This window comes from Papaver somniferum, chromosome 7 (genome assembly GCF_003573695.1).
Source record: "Papaver somniferum cultivar HN1 chromosome 7, ASM357369v1, whole genome shotgun sequence".
NCBI lineage: Eukaryota > Viridiplantae > Streptophyta > Magnoliopsida > Ranunculales > Papaveraceae > Papaver > Papaver somniferum.
The window spans coordinates 137,025,966-137,045,087 of NC_039364.1; the positions used below are offsets into that span (position 1 = coordinate 137,025,966).

General features: G+C 37.6%; 1 protein-coding gene and 1 pseudogene across 1 annotated transcript; both read left to right on the plus strand.

Moving 5' to 3' along the window:
• The first annotated feature begins 5,347 nt into the window (after positions 1–5,347).
• Positions 5,348–8,018, plus strand: LOC113298537 (elongation factor 1-alpha-like). The gene is made up of 3 exons (XM_026547305.1): positions 5,348–5,466; positions 6,202–6,683; positions 6,793–8,018. The coding sequence occupies exons 2-3, from the start codon at positions 6,222–6,224 to the stop codon at positions 7,438–7,440; spliced, it is 1,110 nt and encodes a 369-aa protein (XP_026403090.1). The 5' UTR covers positions 5,348–5,466; positions 6,202–6,221; the 3' UTR covers positions 7,441–8,018.
• Positions 8,019–18,812: 10,794 nt separating this feature from the next.
• Positions 18,813–18,912, plus strand: LOC113300713 (annotated as a pseudogene).
• The last annotated feature ends 210 nt before the right edge of the window (positions 18,913–19,122 follow it).

A 19,122-nucleotide genomic window follows, 5' to 3' on the forward strand; every position in this document is an offset into this window, starting at 1 on the left:
AGAGATCAATATGTACAAATCCGGCCTAAACCAAGAAATGGTCGTTCCAGACTTGCTTCGGTCACAAAGTGAAGGAAAAGGGTTGGTCTAGGGAGGGAAGCGAAGAGAGTGTTGAGACCAGAATAGTTGATTCGGGAAGAGTAGTTATTTGACGACTTGTATTAGAAAGTGGAAAGCTAACAAGTGATTTCTGAATGTTATATTATCCTGACCAAAACTTGTCTTTTGGTGGAAATAGGTGAGACCTTTTATACAAGTCATAACGAAACGTACCCTGGTCTCGTAAGAATTGGAAACGGTTGAGTAAATGAAAGGAAGCGGTAATGGGTAACGCCTGGAATTGATGTTTCCATAATGAAGGAAACTTTTCACCATTACTCCTTGTATTTACTAGCCGCCTCACTTTTATGACACTTTCTTATAACGGGCGTAGTGTACGCCGCACGCTGTAAACCTCCAGACCAATACCCTGATGAGCATCCCCCAGTTTATGACATGTTTTGATGTCTCGAGTGTTTTCGTGGAAAACGTGCAACATGTTGCTACGTGTGGCGTGGCCAAAGGATTTGGCGTTTGTAGCCAAGTTGGTGTCGTGACCAAAGAATATGCATCATATCCAGGTTGGTGCCGTGACCAGAGAGTTAGCATTGCAGCCAAGTTGGTGCCATGACCAAGAGTTAGCATCGCAGCCAAGACATTGCCACGAGTCGTTTGGTGGAAGGTTTGTACGGAAAAGATCTGCATCTCAAGAGGAAGGATAGCCGTATATTGTTGCAACCATTCGTTCGGCAACCAGCGGCATGGTTGCAGCGCTTGCATGCTCTTGGCACTGCCAAATTAGGGTTTTGGCGTTGTGGCCAAGAATTGGCACCGTGGCCAAGAGATTGCCACAAATCGTTTGGTGGCAAGTTTGTATGGCTGAGATTCGTATCTCAGGAGGAAGGGCAGCCGTTGATTGTTGGAATCCTTCGTCTGGAAACCAGCGTCATGTTTGTAGTGCGTGCATGCTCTTGGCACGGCCAAATTAGGGTTTTGGCGTCGTGGCCAAGAATTGGCACCGTGGCCAAGAGATTGCCACAAATCGTTTGGTGGCAAGTTTGTATGGTTGAGATTCGTATATCAGGAGGAAGGGCAGTCGTTGATTGTTGCAACCCTTCGTCTGGAAACCAGCGACATGGTTCACGCGCGGCCGAGCTAGGATTTTGGCGTTGTTTAGGCGCGGCAAAAACTAGGGTTTTGGCATAGTTTAGGTGCGGCCGAAATTAGTGCTTGGAATTGGGCCAAAAGTGGTCGTGCGTTTGATGGCAAACTTGTACGGCTGAGATTTGCATCTCAGGAGGAAGGGCGGTCGTTGATTGTTTCAACCCTTAGTTGGGCATCCAGTGGAATATGGTAGGGCCGACATGTTTTAGGCGTGGCCAAAATTAGGGTTTTGGCATAAACCTTGATGTTTGGCCTTGGGCCGGAAGTTGTCATGCGTTAGGTGGAGAACTTGTACAGCTGAGATATGCATATCAGATGGAAGGGTAGCCGTTGATTGTTGCAACCCTTCGTTTGGCAGCCAGCGGCATGGTGGTAAGGCCGCATGGATTTGGCACAGTGGTGCGGCTGGCAGGGTTGGCATGCCTTGGCGCGGATATGTGGATGGCATGGCATGCTTTTGGCACAGTGGTGCGGCTGGCATGGTTGGCATGCCTTGGCACGGAGATGTGGCTGGCAAGGCATGCCATTGGCACATGTGGTGCGGCTGGCATGGTTGGCATGCCTTGGCGCGGAGATGTGGCTGGCACGGTATGCCATTGGCACATGTGGTGTGGAAATTAGGGTTTGGCCTAACGAAACCCTAATTAGCATTAAGAAAAGGTACCCTGGTAATTTTCTCGCAGACATATCAAAGGGTTCAATAAATGCGCTTGGTGGAAACATTATTACTCAAGTTCTGTGACGTCACTGTCTGACTAGGGTTTTATGATTTTAACCCTAAGCTAAAAACCACCATCAATAGAAGTATTTGCAGGTGGAGTAGAAGAGACATCAACTTCATTAGAAATAAGTGTGGGTACAGATGAAGAGGTACTTGCAAGTATTATGGAGGGTATGATGGATATGATTGGAAAAATAATTGAAGAAGGAAACAAATTGGCGTATCGAAAAAAGACAGCCATCAAATTTAACATCTCTAGATATGATAATTTTATTTGTATGTGGATTGAAGCACCTACATCCCTTGTGCATATGACTGTAACCAAGAAAAATACATTGAACATATATTGGTTCCAATTTGTGATGATTGAACTTTCTCAAGCATGGATAGCAAGCACATCCAAATGTGTGTAAGAACAAGTAATCTGGTTTAAGATTGAACAAGCATTATAGAGGTGACAAATAATCTAGATTTGATGTAGGCAATCTGTTAATTAAGAAATTGGCAGTCTCAAAAGCATATGACCAAAAAGATATGGGTAAGGAAGCATGATGTAACAGGGCCAGACCAGTTTCTTCAATGTGTCTGTGTTTCCTTTCAGCTGTGCCATTTTGTGCATGAGCATGAGGACAGGAAACTCTATGTCCAATGTCATAAGAATCTAAATAAGTATAAACATTCTTATATTCACCACCCCAATCTGATTAAATAAATTTGATTATTCTATTAAGCTGATTCTCAACAAGATTTTTAAATATAATAAATGTTTCAAGAACTTCAGATTTATAAGCTAGTGGATACAACCTTGTGAACCTACTAAATGAATCAATGAAAGAAACATAACATTTGTAGCCATTAGTGGAACACAATAGTGACACCCATACATCTGAATAAATCAAATCTAAAGGACCATAGACATTATTAGTGTTTGAGCCAGTTGGATAAAGAATAACATGGTTTTTAAGCTGACTGACAAGAAGAACAAATTTTAGAAGATAAATGAGAATCAATAACCTCATCCACGGAAGATAGAATATGCTTGAGTGTTTGATAGGCTGGATGACCAAACTTATTGTGTCATTGTGTTGATGAAGAGACTCCGGAGGATAATATTTGTTTTAGCTGAATGGTGGTGAACTCCATGTGATACAAACCATCTCTAACAGGACCATGAAGCAAAACCTTGTGGGTAATCAAGTCCTTTATAAAAAAAATTATCAGAATGAAATTCAAAATAACAGTTATTCTCCTCGGTAAATTGAAGTACTGAGATCAAATTCTTGATAATAGATGGGACATGAAGAACATTGGCAATAGTAAACTTAACAGAGTCACTATGTAATGTAGAAGAGCCAGTATGAGTAATATGCAAAACTTCTCCATTGCCAACTCTCACTTGATCAGTGCCTTGGTATTCAGAGTGCAAATTGAGGTTGGATAAGTTAGGAGTGATGTGATGCATAGTTCCTGAGTCAGGTATCCATCCAGAGGAATAAGATGCATTAGAAGATTCTTCATTATAAACAACAAATACTTCAGGCTCATGGCATCAGTAATCATCATAATCATCACAATAAGATGCATTAGAGGTATAATAGGCTTGCATCATTGTGTTATCACTAGGATCTAGCATATCTATATCTACATTTTGGAGCTAAGTGGCCTGGCTTCTTGCAAAGTTGACACTCAACATGATGGCTGTATTTTGGTGGATAAAAATTGTTTGAATTTCCTTGACGACCAAATCTGGCACCATTCCTACCACCACGAAAACTTCCTCTGAATCTTTCATCATTTCTATTAAGTCTAAAAACAGAATTACCAGATCTTCCAAAATCGCCACGATTAGAAGAAGTATACCAGGACTGATTGTCAGAATAATGTGGATAATCATTGGAAGGATAAGCATTATGTGGATAAGTGATTGAACCTGCATATTGGTGATCAAACTGATTGGAGTTTGGGGATGTCTTTTGTTGTTGAGCCACATTAGCGGAAGCAGCATTAAGATCAAGTTTGGATTCAGCATTCACTCTAGCTTCTTCAGATAATAATAATCCTAAAAGTTCCGGTGAAGTAATAAGATTCTCATCCTTCAATTGTTGAGTGCAGATCGAACTTTTAAAAGCATTGAACTCAGAAGGTAAACCTTGTAATATATATGAATTACCAAATCTTCATCAGACACATCTCTACCAATCTGTGCTAATTGATGGGAAATTGAACGCGCCTTATTAAAATAAACCAACATTGAATCTGAACTTTTCTTCAAACCAATCAGATAAGTTTTGAGTTGTAAAAGACGAGATTTAGTAGTAGAGTTATAGTTTTGCTCTAATCAATTTCAGATCTCATGAGAAAATGTGCAATCTATAACCTGAGAATAAATCTCTTCCGTGCAAGCAGAAAATAACCAAGATAAAAGACCAGTGTCTTGATTTACCCAATAAGTGTATGCTGGGTTTGGAACAAATTCATTATCAGAATCAATATTAACAAACACAGGATCATTGACAATTGCAACACCAGCAGTGGATGTTCGGCGAAGATACATCACAAGACAGTGAAAAGAACCATCAACAAATCAAAATTAGATCATAACTTCGTAGTAATGGAGAGCGATTTGTGATTTCCATAGAGGATAATTGGTTGCAGATAATTTTGATGGTGGTTTGAATGTTAATGGAATGTGTTTATTTGAATTTGTCATTTGAAAATTGATTAGGAATCTGTTTTTGAGATTTGGAATTAGTTAGGGTTTTGAAAGGTATCTGATACCATGTTGAGAAGATTACATGTCGTTAGACATTCTTCACTTGTTTGATTTCATTTCAAATTTAATTGTTTTTCTTACAGACTCAGAACAGCTTTACAGACTTTATTTAAACACACGAAACTGTGACTTGCACAACCGGTGACTAACGTGCATCTTAACTGTTAGGTGGCAGTACATACACACAATACACATGTTCTCACACATTCATTTCACACAAATGCATTTCGGTTTCCTAACAGGTAGTAAAGGAGTTGTGCTCGAGTATTAAACATACCATTCTTGTAAATCGGATTTTGTTTAATTGGAAACAGTTTTACACGTGTGATTGAATGCAAAATATTTTTCCAAGCATCCTACCCTTTTGTTATTTTTAATTTTTAATACAACATTCCTTCCTCGAGAAAAAAAAAAGGGACAAATTTTAGTGTCCTCATCCAATGGATACGGTATCTCTTGAAGACCAAGTAAATGATGGCCTCGACGCCTCGTACCCAAGTTTCCACGTCATCTCTTGGAGACCAAGTAAAGTGAGGGCCACGTATCCAAATTTCCACATCATGTGTATACCATGTCCACACTAGGCGTCCATTCACAGCGTTAGATGAGTAAATAATCGACGGTATAAAATGAAACCGTACGATGAAGCCCTGAACAATATTAAAGTGAGGGTTTATAAGCGTAAGGAGCCTAACATTTCCTCACTCTCCTCCTTCTACACGCTGCGGGAACTTCAAGCTAGGCGATATTATTTTTTCTTCAATTTAAGGTTTGTTCTACCTTTCTTTCTATCTAATTGTATTTTTTTGGGGTTTGATTTCAGATCATTTTTTTTTTGTCTAAACCCTAACTTTTGGAAGCAGAAATAGTTCAATTGACTACAATCTTTTCGACTTTCCTGTTTTGTTTTTGTTCATGATTTGTATATGATGATCGTTCATGGTATCTTCAGTTATTTATTAAATCGAATTGTATCAACAGATGGATCCTATAGATTAGTGATACCATCTGTGGCTGATTTATTCAATTTCGTTAATCGGTTATCATAGATTCGTATGTTATCTGTATAGTTGCATCTATGGATTATGCTTAATTTGATCTGCAGAGCTGGTCTGGTTTTATTATATTATGTGTGGATGGAAATCATACTTACTGAAATTCTTCATCATGCTGATTTTGTATATTTTTTCTTGATTCAACATCAATTTCACGAGGTTTTTATAACAGAACCGTTCTCTTGTTGGTATTAAGTTTTTTTTTTCTTTTTTTTGCGTCTGTTCACTTTTCTCTATTTTATTCCAGTTTCCATGATATTTAATTGAATAAGCAAAACCTGTGATGTTAACTGCAACCATTCACGAATATAAATCATTGACATGTCTGTTAAGTACCTTTCTGAGCAGAGTTTTTGGTGCAATTGCTTGTATCACTTTTTCTTTCTTAGAGATTTTATTTGCTTTTTATTCTAAGATGTGCTTATATTGTGCTTCTGATGGATACTCAGTTTCTTGCTAATAACTCAATATGGGAAAGGAGAAGGTTCACATCAATATTGTTGTCATTGGACATGTTGACTCTGGGAAATCAACCACCACCGGTCACTTGATCTACAAGCTTGGAGGTATTGACAAGCGTGTGATTGAGAGGTTCGAGAAAGAGGCTGCTGAGATGAACAAGAGGTCATTCAAGTACGCATGGGTTCTTGACAAGCTTAAGGCTGAACGTGAGCGTGGTATTACTATTGATATTGCCTTGTGGAAGTTTGAGACCACCAAGTACTACTGCACAGTTATTGATGCTCCTGGACATCGTGATTTTATTAAGAACATGATTACTGGTACCTCTCAAGCCGATTGTGCTGTGCTCATTATTGACTCCACCACTGGAGGTTTCGAGGCTGGTATATCCAAGGATGGCCAGACTCGTGAGCACGCCCTTCTTGCTTTCACGCTTGGTGTCAAGCAGATGATCTGCTGCTGTAACAAGGTATACTAGTTTCAAATAGTATCTTGTTTGTATAAGCTAGTTTCCAAATATCTTTATCTGCATTTTTGTATGATACCAACTGATATTTTTCATTTTTTATTAATTTTAGATGGATGCCACCACTCCCAAGTACTCGAAGGCTAGATACGATGAAATTGTGAAGGAGGTCTCATCTTACTTGAAGAAGGTTGGGTACAACCCAGACAAAATTGCCTTTGTTCCCATCTCCGGATTTGAGGGAGACAACATGATTGAGAGGTCCACCAACCTCGACTGGTACAAGGGACCAACTCTTCTTGAGGCTCTTGACAATATCTCTGAGCCAAAGAGGCCCTCAGACAAGCCCCTCCGACTCCCACTTCAGGATGTTTACAAGATTGGAGGTATTGGAACTGTGCCAGTGGGACGTGTTGAAACTGGTTTCATCAAGCCTGGAATGGTTGTCACTTTTGGACCCACTGGGTTGACTACTGAAGTTGAGTCCGTGGAGATGCACCACGAGGCTCTCCAAGAAGCTCTTCCAGGTGACAATGTCGGGTTCAACGTTAAGAATGTTGCTGTTAAGGATCTCAAGCGTGGTTTCGTGGCTTCCAACTCCAAGGATGACCCTGCCAGGGAAGCAGCCAACTTCACCTCCCAGGTCATCATCATGAACCACCCCGGTCAAATTGGTAATGGTTATGCCCCAGTTCTTGACTGTCACACTTCTCACATTGCTGTTAAGTTTGCCGAAATCCTCACCAAGATCGATAGGTGATCTGGAAAGGAGCTTGAGAAGGAGCCTAAGTTCTTGAAGAATGGTGATGCTGGTATTATTAAGATGCTTCCAACCAAGCCCATGGTTGTGGAGACCTTCTCTCAGTACCCACCTCTTGGACGATTCGCTGTGAGGGACATGCGGCAGACAGTTGCTGTTGGTGTTATTAAGGAAGTTGAGAAGAAAGACCCATCAGGTGCCAAGGTCACCAAGTCTGCTGCCAAGAAGAAATGAAGTGTGCGCTTGGGTAGAGGGGTGAGAGCAGTCGGAGGGAGGAACGGTCTTGTTTTCATTAGTAGGGATATGTTTTTATATAATCGTGTTTTGTGGTCTGCTTTGATCTGTTGTCATTGCAGTCTTCTCTCTTGTTTTGTCTTCATTTTGACAGGCATTCAATTGCAAACTTGGGTGCTTGACAGGCGGTGGCAAGATGTTTAGGGTTTCAGTTCAAGTGTCTTTTAGAACATATTATGGTTTGGGGCTTCTGATTTTAAAGTTAAATGTTTTGACTTCTTCTATCCCTTTTTTCGTTCTAATGAAACAGTTCTATTAATTTACATAGTTTTTGGCTGATTTAATACGTCTAGTTTTACTTTGTATTGGTATACATACGAGGATAGTTTCACTTGTAGTGCAGACTCTCGAATTTCATGTATATCTGAATTAATGCTGGTATTTCTAAGGTTTATATGAAAGTACTGGCCAGTTGGAAAGACTTTTTGTAAGTCTGGTTTGTTTGTTTCGTTGTTGTTTGTTGTTTGAGAGGGAGGGAGTTTGAAACGAATTTCATTGTTTTATACAGTAAACGCCCAACGTCTGATGTTGAATTCTTTGCAACTTGGGTGATAAAATTTATGTGATATCTAGATTTATGAGACCACCAGTGGAAATGAATTCTTTCCATGGTATGTGCGATTAATGAATTTCTCATCCGACCCTTTTATTAAGCTACCGGCTAGTTTCATCCATGGTGGCGTGATGAAGGGATTGGATATCTCATCATACAAGTGAAGCTATCACTTCTTGGGGACTAAAGTTCTAAACCCCACTAATTCATGATAGTTAAACTTTTTCTAATTTGAATTCTTATCTGCTTTTTTAAGTTGAACTTTTCGAATTTGAATTCATATTTCTTTCAATTTGAAAGAAAAACATTCAAGTCAAAGTCCATTTGAAGCGTTCTGATTAACCATTTGAATCTCCGTCATCATCTTCAGGCACATGCAAAAGTTTCCTGTAAGTACGCTTATCAACGAGGATCTTTCTGTACAGTTATGGTTCTGCAGAGATCTTCTGAATCGAATCTTGGTGGGAGCTCAGATAGTAGGAAATACTAGGGCTGCACATAACCGACTCGACCCGCCGACCCGACCCATACCCGTCGAAAAATACCCGTACCCGAACCGACCCACCTAGGTATGGGTCGACTATGGGTGAGGCACGTGAAAACCCACCGTATGTTGGGTCGGTTGCGGGTAGGAACTTCCTTCACCCGACCCGACCCACCAACCCGCCCAATATTCCCTAGCATGCTACCCCTTAGATTTTCTATCCTAGAATGAATCTCAGCCATTGGATTGAAAAAATAAAATACCTAACCCTAACTAAGCATCGCACTCGCAGCCCACACCTATCACTTCGGCCTCTTCTTCTCTCCTTCTCAGAGACAGAGTCACAGAGACTCTTCTTCCTTCGTCAATTCGTTGTTCTTGAATCTTGATTAGTGAACTGAAGGTATGAATCAACTTAAAACTTGTTCCCAACTAGTTGAACTCTATGTACTGTTGATTGTTCTTGACTTTCTAAATAAATCTAGGGATTCATTTGAAATTGATTTCAATTTCCCGCAAGATATAAAATATGACGGGTAACCCACCACCCGACCCGACCCAACCCGCCTTATTGTGGGTTGGGTGAAAAGCGACCCATTGTTATGGTGGGTCGGTTGCGGGTGAAAAGTTCAATTACCCACCATCAGTGGGTCGGGTGGTGGGTGAGGCCAAACCCGACCCAACCCGACCCATGTGCAGCCCTAGGAAATACCAATTGGTCCTAAGAATAATATATTAGAGTTAGTTTGGTCCAATTGACCCAGTCAACTATCTGTTTGGTCTTTTTTAAAAATATAAATTGTTGTTTAGCCAAAAAATTATTGTTTGGTCCTAGGATGGATAATACTCACGCGCAATGATGTCATCAATGATTTCACAGTACTTTAATAGTGTCAAAAATACCATTTTTTCTCTTTTTTATCTCTCTTAATAAAAATAATTAAATAAAAACTTAAAACTCAAATATCTCTTGAACTATATGTCCAAAAATGATAAATTTTATATACTCGGAAAGCCCTCGACGATAGCTTTCCAACGAGTATCATTATCGCTATGTTTCAGAACTTTTAATTTTTGCCTTATTTTTAAGCTATAAAATGAATTATTATACGAGTTCATTCTACAAATTGAACTACTTTAATGAACTATTATACGAGTTCATTCTACAAAATCAACTAATTTAATGAACTATCATGCTAGTTAGTTCATTCCAAAAAGTGAACTCTTTGGATCAAATAACATACAAGTTCATTCTACAAAATGAACTACCATACGACTTCATTCTACAAAATGAACTGGTATAAGGAACTATTATTACGAGTTCATTATACAATATGAACACGTATCACGGGTTCATTCTACAGTGTGAACCACCGTTTACGAGTTCATTTTATAAAATGAACTACCATAATGAACAACTATTACGAGTTCATTCTACAATATGAACTACCATTCTTAATTACTATTACGAGTTCATTTTACAACATGAATTATCAATCCTACAATATGAACAACTACTATGAGTTCATTCGAAATTAAGAACATCTATCACGAGTTCATTCTTCAATATGAACTATAATAATGAACTACCATTGCAACTTCATTCTTCAAATTGAACAATTACTATGAGTTTATTCTACAAAATAAATTGCTAGTGTATACGAGTTCATTATACGAAATGAACTGCTAGAACTAGAATGAACTACCATGTTATAAAATAGTGTTCATTCTCGAATATGAACTACTATTATACCGAAATGCTCTGAAACATAGCGACAATGGTACTCGTTGGAAAGCTATCGTCGAGGGCTTTCCGAATATATAAAATTTATTAATTTTTGACTTATATTTTGAGAGATATTTAATTTTTACACTTTTATCTATTAAGGTTAAGAGGAGAGAGAAATTAGTAGAGAAAATAAAGAAGAGAGAGAAAACTAGAAAAATGATTCAGGCGAGGAGGAAAGAAAATAAGAGAGAGAATGGGTACTTTAGATATTTTGATATTTTAAAATAATTATGGACCAAATGGAAAAAGTGATTTTTGAAAGGACCAAATAGACATGGGACCACCTAAAAAAGGACCAAACCATATTTTTCCCGCTCAGATACAATTTGCTCAGTTTGAGCTGCAGTAAGAGGAGGCCCATCCACATATTTGGACTTCTTGTTTTAATGCTTAAAGTTCGTTGAGGTAGTGAATACAAAGAATATATAGAACATTCCGAGTACTTAGAAACAGAGTACGTAGTCGATTAGACTTGAACAACCGAAACCTCACTTCGATAAGTCTAACTAAGATCAGAATTAACTTAGTTTCTCTTATCTGGAATCGAATTGGACTAAACAACTCATCCCGAAAATCTTTTATTTCGTTAAGCCATAAATAATTCATACAAAACAAATAAATCAACTTGCATAATTATTCACCTCAACCGGAAGCAATTGAAACAACATACACATTATAGCACTGCAATTGCACCGAAATTTTTAAGCCTAAACAATTGATACCATACAATAAAGCAATATAGCAATAGTTTTTCTTAACCGGAACCAATTGAATCACACATACATCCATACACACATAATGGAATAAACATCAGTTGTACCGAAATTTTGTTAAGCAAAAGAAATAAATATATATGAAATAAACTCAGGCTTTTCTTAAACATGAAAACAATTAAATAACAAGATTATTACCTCAAATTTCGCATCCACTTCTCCAATAAGTTTGTATCTTCGTCCAGGGAGAACTGATATCGAAATATCATCATGTTGTCATCCTTATGCAAAAAAAAAATAAAAAAATAACAACAACCAACCTTTACCAGAGAAAGGTTGAAAATCGGTTTTAACAATTGCAAGCAAAAATTGAAAACCGTCGAAACATATATGCTTTTATGCTAAACCAAAACCGATTCAACATATTGTGACTTTTTCACATGTTTTTTCTACCAGAACCCCTCATGATTCTTTGATAAAGCCTACCAATATGAGCTAGAACTTAATCCTGCTCAATCAAAAAGTCACCCAAACCACAAGGGTTCACAAAATATAAGATCGAATATTAAGGTAGTAAAACCGAAATCAAACATCCCATAAACATACATAGCAATGATATAAAAGCATTCAAGCACATGCTATGTACACTGAAAACTATCACAAGAAAAATTATAAATCAAATAATTTTATTCATAATAGTTTTATTCAAAATAGACCAATACAATCATTGAAAGAAATCAAAAATTGATGTCTATTTTACTGCAACTCAGTCCTTCATGTCAGTGCAAAATGAAGGCGGATTACTACTCTTCAGCTTTTGAATCTCTTCAAGTAGAAAACCTTGTTGCTTGACCATCATTTCTTACAGATGAGTAATTTTCGTGAAGGATTCTGCAAGAACATGTAATTTTGTCTTTGATTAAACACAAAACTGTGTCAATGCTTCAATACACTGATTTTTCTTCAGAGTATTCTCTCTTCCCTTCTTGCTAAGCCAATATCCCTTTTTGATTTTACTCTTAATGTCAAGAGATGATCTAGGCTTATTCTTCAAGTGATCTTTCTGATCTAGTATATTTTTCCAGAAAATCTATTTGATCCAGACCCATAGTTCGGACAAGGAATGATCAAATTAGGAGAAAGATCTTTTTATAATTTTCATAATACCGAAAATATAATATTCCTAAAAATATAAAATATAAAATATCTTCAAATACTAGATATTATTTCCAAAATCTACACAAAAGTGCCTTGTTTTTTCTTCTTCCTCACTCAAAGATTTGGCACACGTGGTGAGGAAAGAATTCCAATACCAATCGGGTGGCATTAGTATGAGATTTTCTATCATTATGGAATTTTGAACAACCAGAGTGTTCTTGATCTAGTATAGCATGAAAAGATATCCTTTTGTTACCTCGAACTAACGAAGTATCTTGGGATTGACTGGAATTGCATACACAACTCTTAGCAATTCTGTTTTTGAGACAGTTTTTGCATCGCGTCTTATTTTTCCCTTTACCATTAGGTGATTTAATAACATCGGAAGACATGTCCATTCTTAAAATGGTTAAATCAGTAATGGAGGAGGAAGGAATAAGATTAAAAACTAATGCAATATTAATTGTTTCCTCTTCTTCAGAATCATATGAATCAGAGGTCTCATCTAGAGTTACAGCTAGAGCCTTGCTTCCAGAGTATTTCTTAAGATTGGGACAGTCTTTAGCAATATGACCAACCCTTTACACTTTAAGCATTGTGGCTGATAATCATCATCTTCTTCATGATCCTTTTTGAAAGGTACTCGATCATGTGGGCGAGAAGGTCGATGAGTATCCTCAACGAATCTCTTATTTCTTTTCTTTAAGAGATCTCGAAACTGTCTAGTAATAAATTATGATGATTGTTCAATTTCATCATCAGAATTTTCAGCAATCTGTTCATCTGAATCATCCATCTGTCTATTTCTTTCCATTAGAGCTTTCAGAATTCTTGCAGCTTTAAAAGAGATTCCTTTACCTTGAATAGACTATGATTCATGATCAAAGATCTTTAACTTACCAACGAGTTTGCTTCGTGAGAGAGTTGAAAGATCGTTTGCTTCTATGATTGCATGCTTCTTAGAAACGTATCTAGATGGAAACGATCTGAGAATCTTGCATATTATATCCTTTTCATAAATAACCTTTCCTAATGAGAAAGAAGCATTTATTATCTCAGAGAGCTTAACATCAAACTCTTCAAAAATGTTGTTGTCATCCATTCGAAGGTTTTCCCAATCGGAAGTGAGAGTTTGAAGTCTAGCTTATTTCTCTGATGAATTTCCTTCGAATACGATCTGAAGATTATCCCAAGCATCTTTTGAAGTTTAACATGTTGATACATGATGTTGTAGATCACGACTTACATCATGTATTATAGCATCCAAACCATCTGAATTCTGCTTTACAAGAGCCTTTTCTTCGTTCGAAAAATCTACTAAGCGTTTAAATTCAGTTTCCGAATTTTCTATATTTGGACGACTATAACCATCGACGACTAATAGCCATGTATTAAAGTCTCGTGATTGAAGAAAAGATCTCATAGCAGATTTCCACCATAGATAGTTTGTTCCGTCAAATCTTGGCGGTACGTTAATTGAAGTCGATTCAAGAGAACTCGAGTTCAGTCTTATAGGTTGGATCGCACCAAACACAGATTGTTAGATATTTTCGTGTTTGCCTGCTCAAATACCAATTGAAAATACGAAGGTACCCTAATATACCTCAATCTAAAACTTATCCTACCTATAAGTCCTTTCTCCGAATGTGATTGTCTATGGACTGAGTCGAGACAATGCAACTAATCGGTTCATGATGGTATTTTTACAGTGGTTGTAGAAGTGGTAAGTAATGGTTCGTTCAAGACTTTTGAAAGCATCTTTTTTAGACTTAATTTTTATAAATAAAAATAACAAACTCGAATAAAAAGTGTTGTGAGAATTATGGAGAGACTGGGGCTAAGATTCCGCTATTTACCAATTCCAAAGTGATACTAATTATAATCATGCAATTTCACACGTTCAAATTGATTCTCAACTATTGCAAAAGTAGATTTTTAGAAACAACAAATGTTAATCCAAAGCATGAGACATCAAAACCCTAGGCTAAGCATGTTCCATCAAAAGAAAATACAATTGTTTAACAAAAATCATAAAATCTATTTTCAATCTAGGCAAATAATCATAAATAAAAATTGCACAAATTAAATAATTAAGAATTACCATTTTTTCATTGGAAAGATAGCTTCCTCCGTCGCCCCAAGGATTGGGTCTAGCTCATCATGATGTAAACACGCTCAAAAGTTGATTTCATTTATGCTCAAAGATGGTTTACAAATGATGAAAATGTGAGAAAATTATTAAAGCAGTGATTTTCTTTTCTCTCCCAAAACTCCCCACAAATGTGCTCTCTAGATCTCTATTTATACACACAAATACACATCACTCAAATATATTCTTCCATAACTCCAAAATCTTCTTCTTTTTAATTAAAAATATCTTCAGGAAAATTTCCTTCTCTTTATTCTATATATGTCTTTACTAAACCCATATCTTCTTTAATTCGCAGAATAAAATCCAAGATAAAATCTTCTAAGGATATCTTTCTTGTTTAACACAAGATAAATTCATTTTTCTTCAATACTTCATGTTTGTAAGGCAAGAAGATATTCTTATCTTAAAGATAATAAATCCTTTACCGTTGAAACCAAATTTCCCGCCAATTTTTCTTTTCAAATCAAGGAAGAAGATGGAGCCCCCTTAACCAGTAATGGGGTGCGATTAGCAGTTGGCTCCCTGGGGTGCCCCTTATCAGTTAGGTTCCCCTTATCCAAAATTGAGAGTCCGAATAACATGTGTCCTTCGGGTGCCTATACCAACTTTTCGAGCCGAATTTTCCAAAAACGTTTATTTTCCAAAAATACCTACAAACACATAAAACACCATAATAAGTAGAAAATCGAGTACCAACAATACTGAAAATTGAGGACAATTCGGTTACAAAAATGTGTCTATCAAATACCCCCAAACTTATTATTTGCTAGTCATCGAGCAAATCTAATCTAGAAAAATAAAAATGACTACACTTAGCACGTGCAGCAAGCCGTTAAACCGCTAGGTGGCCCTAGCGGCGGAGTGTTGTCTCCGGAGGGTTTACCAGAGGTGTACCCACAAAACCTATACTCCGGACCCTAGCTATCTACGCAAAACCTTGGAAGGCACTAAAGAATCTCCTTGGTTGGCATACTCTCATTGACTACAGGAAGAAGTACCCTGATGCGAAATTCCAATTGTTGTACACGAGTTTCACTCAGCATACTAAAATTGATATATAAGTGACAGAGCTCTACTCAGATAGTTTCTCGACATCATAACCGGAGTCAACCAATCACATGGAAAGATTAAGAAGATGGATAAAGAGAAAAGTAGATGGTTTAAAGTGAACGGTGTTTCCCATATCTGTCTGAAGGCCTCTGCCAATATGAACCTATCCTAATGGACTGAGAGGTCTGACTAATATCAACACAACTGACATATACAAGGGGACCAGTGTTCGATAAACCTAACTCTAGGTCAACACAATTGGCATATACAAGGGCACCAATGGTCAACTTTATTTAATTTATTCCGGTTGGTCTGATGGTCTGGTCTCTTTTTTTTTTGGTATCTCAATCACCCTAATTCACCCTAGCAAAGGTAACAACTTGAATCGTGTGCCTCACCAAGTCACTTAAAAAAAACAGATTGATTAGGATTCAACGAGATATGGCGAAACTACCATGTTTTTTTCTTCTTTTTCTTAATTCTAACACCTGAGCTCTGTGCTTTTATGAATAGACTCTTTAGATGTTTCCATCTAATCAGATTGGTTCCTCAACTCCTATAACCAAGATGTTCCCATCCACTTAGATTGGTTAGTGCCAACCTTAATAAACATAAATTTCTAGGCTCTGGAGTTTATTTATTGCAACTAAAAGCTAACAAAAAGTTTCTTCCCCACCCCCAAACTTAAATCTAACATTGTCCTCAATGTTCTAAAGATGAAATTAAAAGCATGAACAAGGAGAAATTGTTACCACTTGATGGATCGAAAAATAAATAAGGAAGGATATTACCGTAAGCATGAGCATGGGTGCCTCCCAGAAAATGATAAATTTAAAGCCTTTAGCTGGAAATCAAATAACTCAAAAAGTTGTCACCTTCCAGAGTCATATACCAATAACCGAAATAGTTGCGGGTCCTCAGAACCCAATAATGCAGATACAAAAGAAAGACTACCATCTTGGATTAAAAAAATGAGCTGACGGAGCATAACTTGATCTAGGGATTTCATCAAGGCAACTAGATTTGTCTGGGGTATCTCTTTGGGCTCTATATAAGTGTCTAGGAAAACAGGTTCAACCGAATGACATGTCTCTAAGAATTGGGTTTCTTCATGGACAGTATCTGGAGGATCGAGCAACAGAGTTTGAAGAAACTCAAGTAGTATCTTAGACGCACAAAGCTCGAGTCCCAAGTTAGGGACTTCAATTAGGGATACATGACGATCACTAGAGTCATCATTACCCCCAAACTTAGGGTGAACAATATCCTCAAATGGACCAAAATATATGGGATGGGTTCTAGGTTCCATAAAGTAAGCACAGATACTAGCTTCTTTTGGGGTCTGTTCATCTAAACGAACAATATCCTCATATAATGGATTATCAAATAAAATCTCTATCACAGGCTCATCAACTAAGGTGTTATCTATGGTTACATCCTCCGAAGCACTGAAAGGTTCATCAAATAATGGATTATCAAACATAGTGCAGGCTAAAGGATCAGGAACTAGAGTGCTAATCATGTTCACCACTTCTAAATCATCTATCTCATAAGACTTAATGACATTAAAGATATTTAGCCCGGTAGTCATATTACCAAAAGATATGTTCATAAGTACGGTTCTACAATTGATGACAGCACTAGATGTGGCTAAGAATGGGCGACCTAAAATCACCGGTATTTGAGCGCTTGGGTCCTGAACAGGCTGGCATCTAGAACAAAAAAATCCACTGGGTATATGAACCTATCAACCTCAATAAGAACATCTTCTATGACACCACGAGGCACTTTGACATACCTATCAGCTAATTGAAGTGTCATTTTGGTCGGTTTCAACTTATCAAGTCCTAGCTGGGTATACACATGGTATGGGAGTAAGTTAGCACTAGCTCCTAAATCAAGCAATGACTTATCAACTACATGATTACCAATCACACAAGATATGGTGGGGCATCCAGGGTCCTTATACTTAGGGGGTGTTTGGTTCAGAAGAATTGAACTTACTTGACCAGCTAAAAAGGCTTTCTTATGGACATTCAGCTTACGCTTTCGTGTACAAAGATATTTAAGGAAATTTGCATAAGCGGGCATCTGCCTAATTGCTTCTAATAATGGAATGTTGATGTTCACCTGCTTAAATGTTTCCATTATATCGTTGAAAGTCGACTCCTTCTTTGTTGGGGCTAACAAATGTGGATATGGGGCTCTAGGCACATAGGTAGTCCTATCAGGAATTTCTTGGGACTCCTTAGAAATTGTTTCAGTTTCCTCGGCTATGGGTTCCTCTTCGGAAGTATAAGGTGGAACTACAGTATGTCCATTAGGCATGGCTACCTTATTGTCTACCGTTTTACCGCTCCTAAGGGTTGTTATTGCATTAACATGATCGGATGGTATTTCACCTATTTCATTAATTCCTCTAGGGTTGGGTTGCGTTTGACTAGGAAACTAACCTCTTTCTCTTAAAGACTCATTTATCTGATTAACCCGGGTTTTCAACTCGGAAATAGCCTGAGAGTTAGCCTGACCTATTCTCTTATTTTCTTCTAAACCTTGAGCAACATATTTCTGAAACTGCACAATGTTACGAGTTAACAAAGCAAGAGACTCTTTTAAACTCATAATCTTCTTATCCGAAGGGTTCTGAAACTGTGCAGGATCTGAAGGATTCTTAGTATAGCCAAAACCTGGGGGAATTACTAGACTGACCTTGATTCTGGCCCTTAGACCAAGAAAGGTTGGGATGGTTTCTCCAGCCAGGGTTATAGGTTTCTGAATATGGGTCAAACTTCTGACGGTTATCGAATCTAGTGTTGTTATAAAGAGCATTGGCTTGCTCCTCAATAGTATGGCCTTCCCAAAAAGGCTCTAGTCTACCACTATTACCACTAGAATGACCTAATTCTAAGGCTTCTAACCTTTTGGCTATGGCTGCTATTTTAGCATCTGACTCATAAGATCCTTCTACCCTATTGACATTTCCTCTACTTAGAAGAATTATTTTCTGGGGTTCCCTACTATTTTCACATTGTTGGGTCTTATCGGCGATTTCATTCAAAAATGTCATCGCCTCGTCAACAGTTTTCTTCTCAAACCCACCTGTGCATAAGGACTCAACCGTGGTTGTTGTTGAATAATCTAAACCCTCGTAGAGGATCTGAACTAACCTAACCATCTCTAAACCATGATGAGGACATTGAGATATTAAGTCATTGAACCTTTCTAAATACCTATATAAAGATTCTCCATCTTGTTGAGAAAAAGTACAGATTTGTGTCCTAATAGATGATGTTTTGTTCCTTGGGAAAAACTTATGTATAAAGGTAGATGTAAGTTGGTCATAGGTTTCAATTGACTCAGAAGCCAAACTATACAGCCAAGATTTGGCTGTATAGTTTCAACGCATCATCACTAAGTTTCAAGGAAAAGGGGAATAACCTAAGTTTCAACGCATCATCACTAAGGATTTTAATTTTCAGAGTACTACAA

What these genes read in the sequence shown, in the direction of transcription:
- LOC113298537 (XM_026547305.1), top strand. Translation starts at nt 6,222, where the DNA reads ATGGGAAAGGAGAAGGTTCACATCAATATTGTTGTCATTGGACATGTT. An exon ending in TGATCTGCTGCTGTAACAAG is followed by an intron (nt 6,684 to 6,792) that starts GTATACTAGTTT and finishes TATTAATTTTAG; the next exon opens with ATGGATGCCACCACTCCCAA.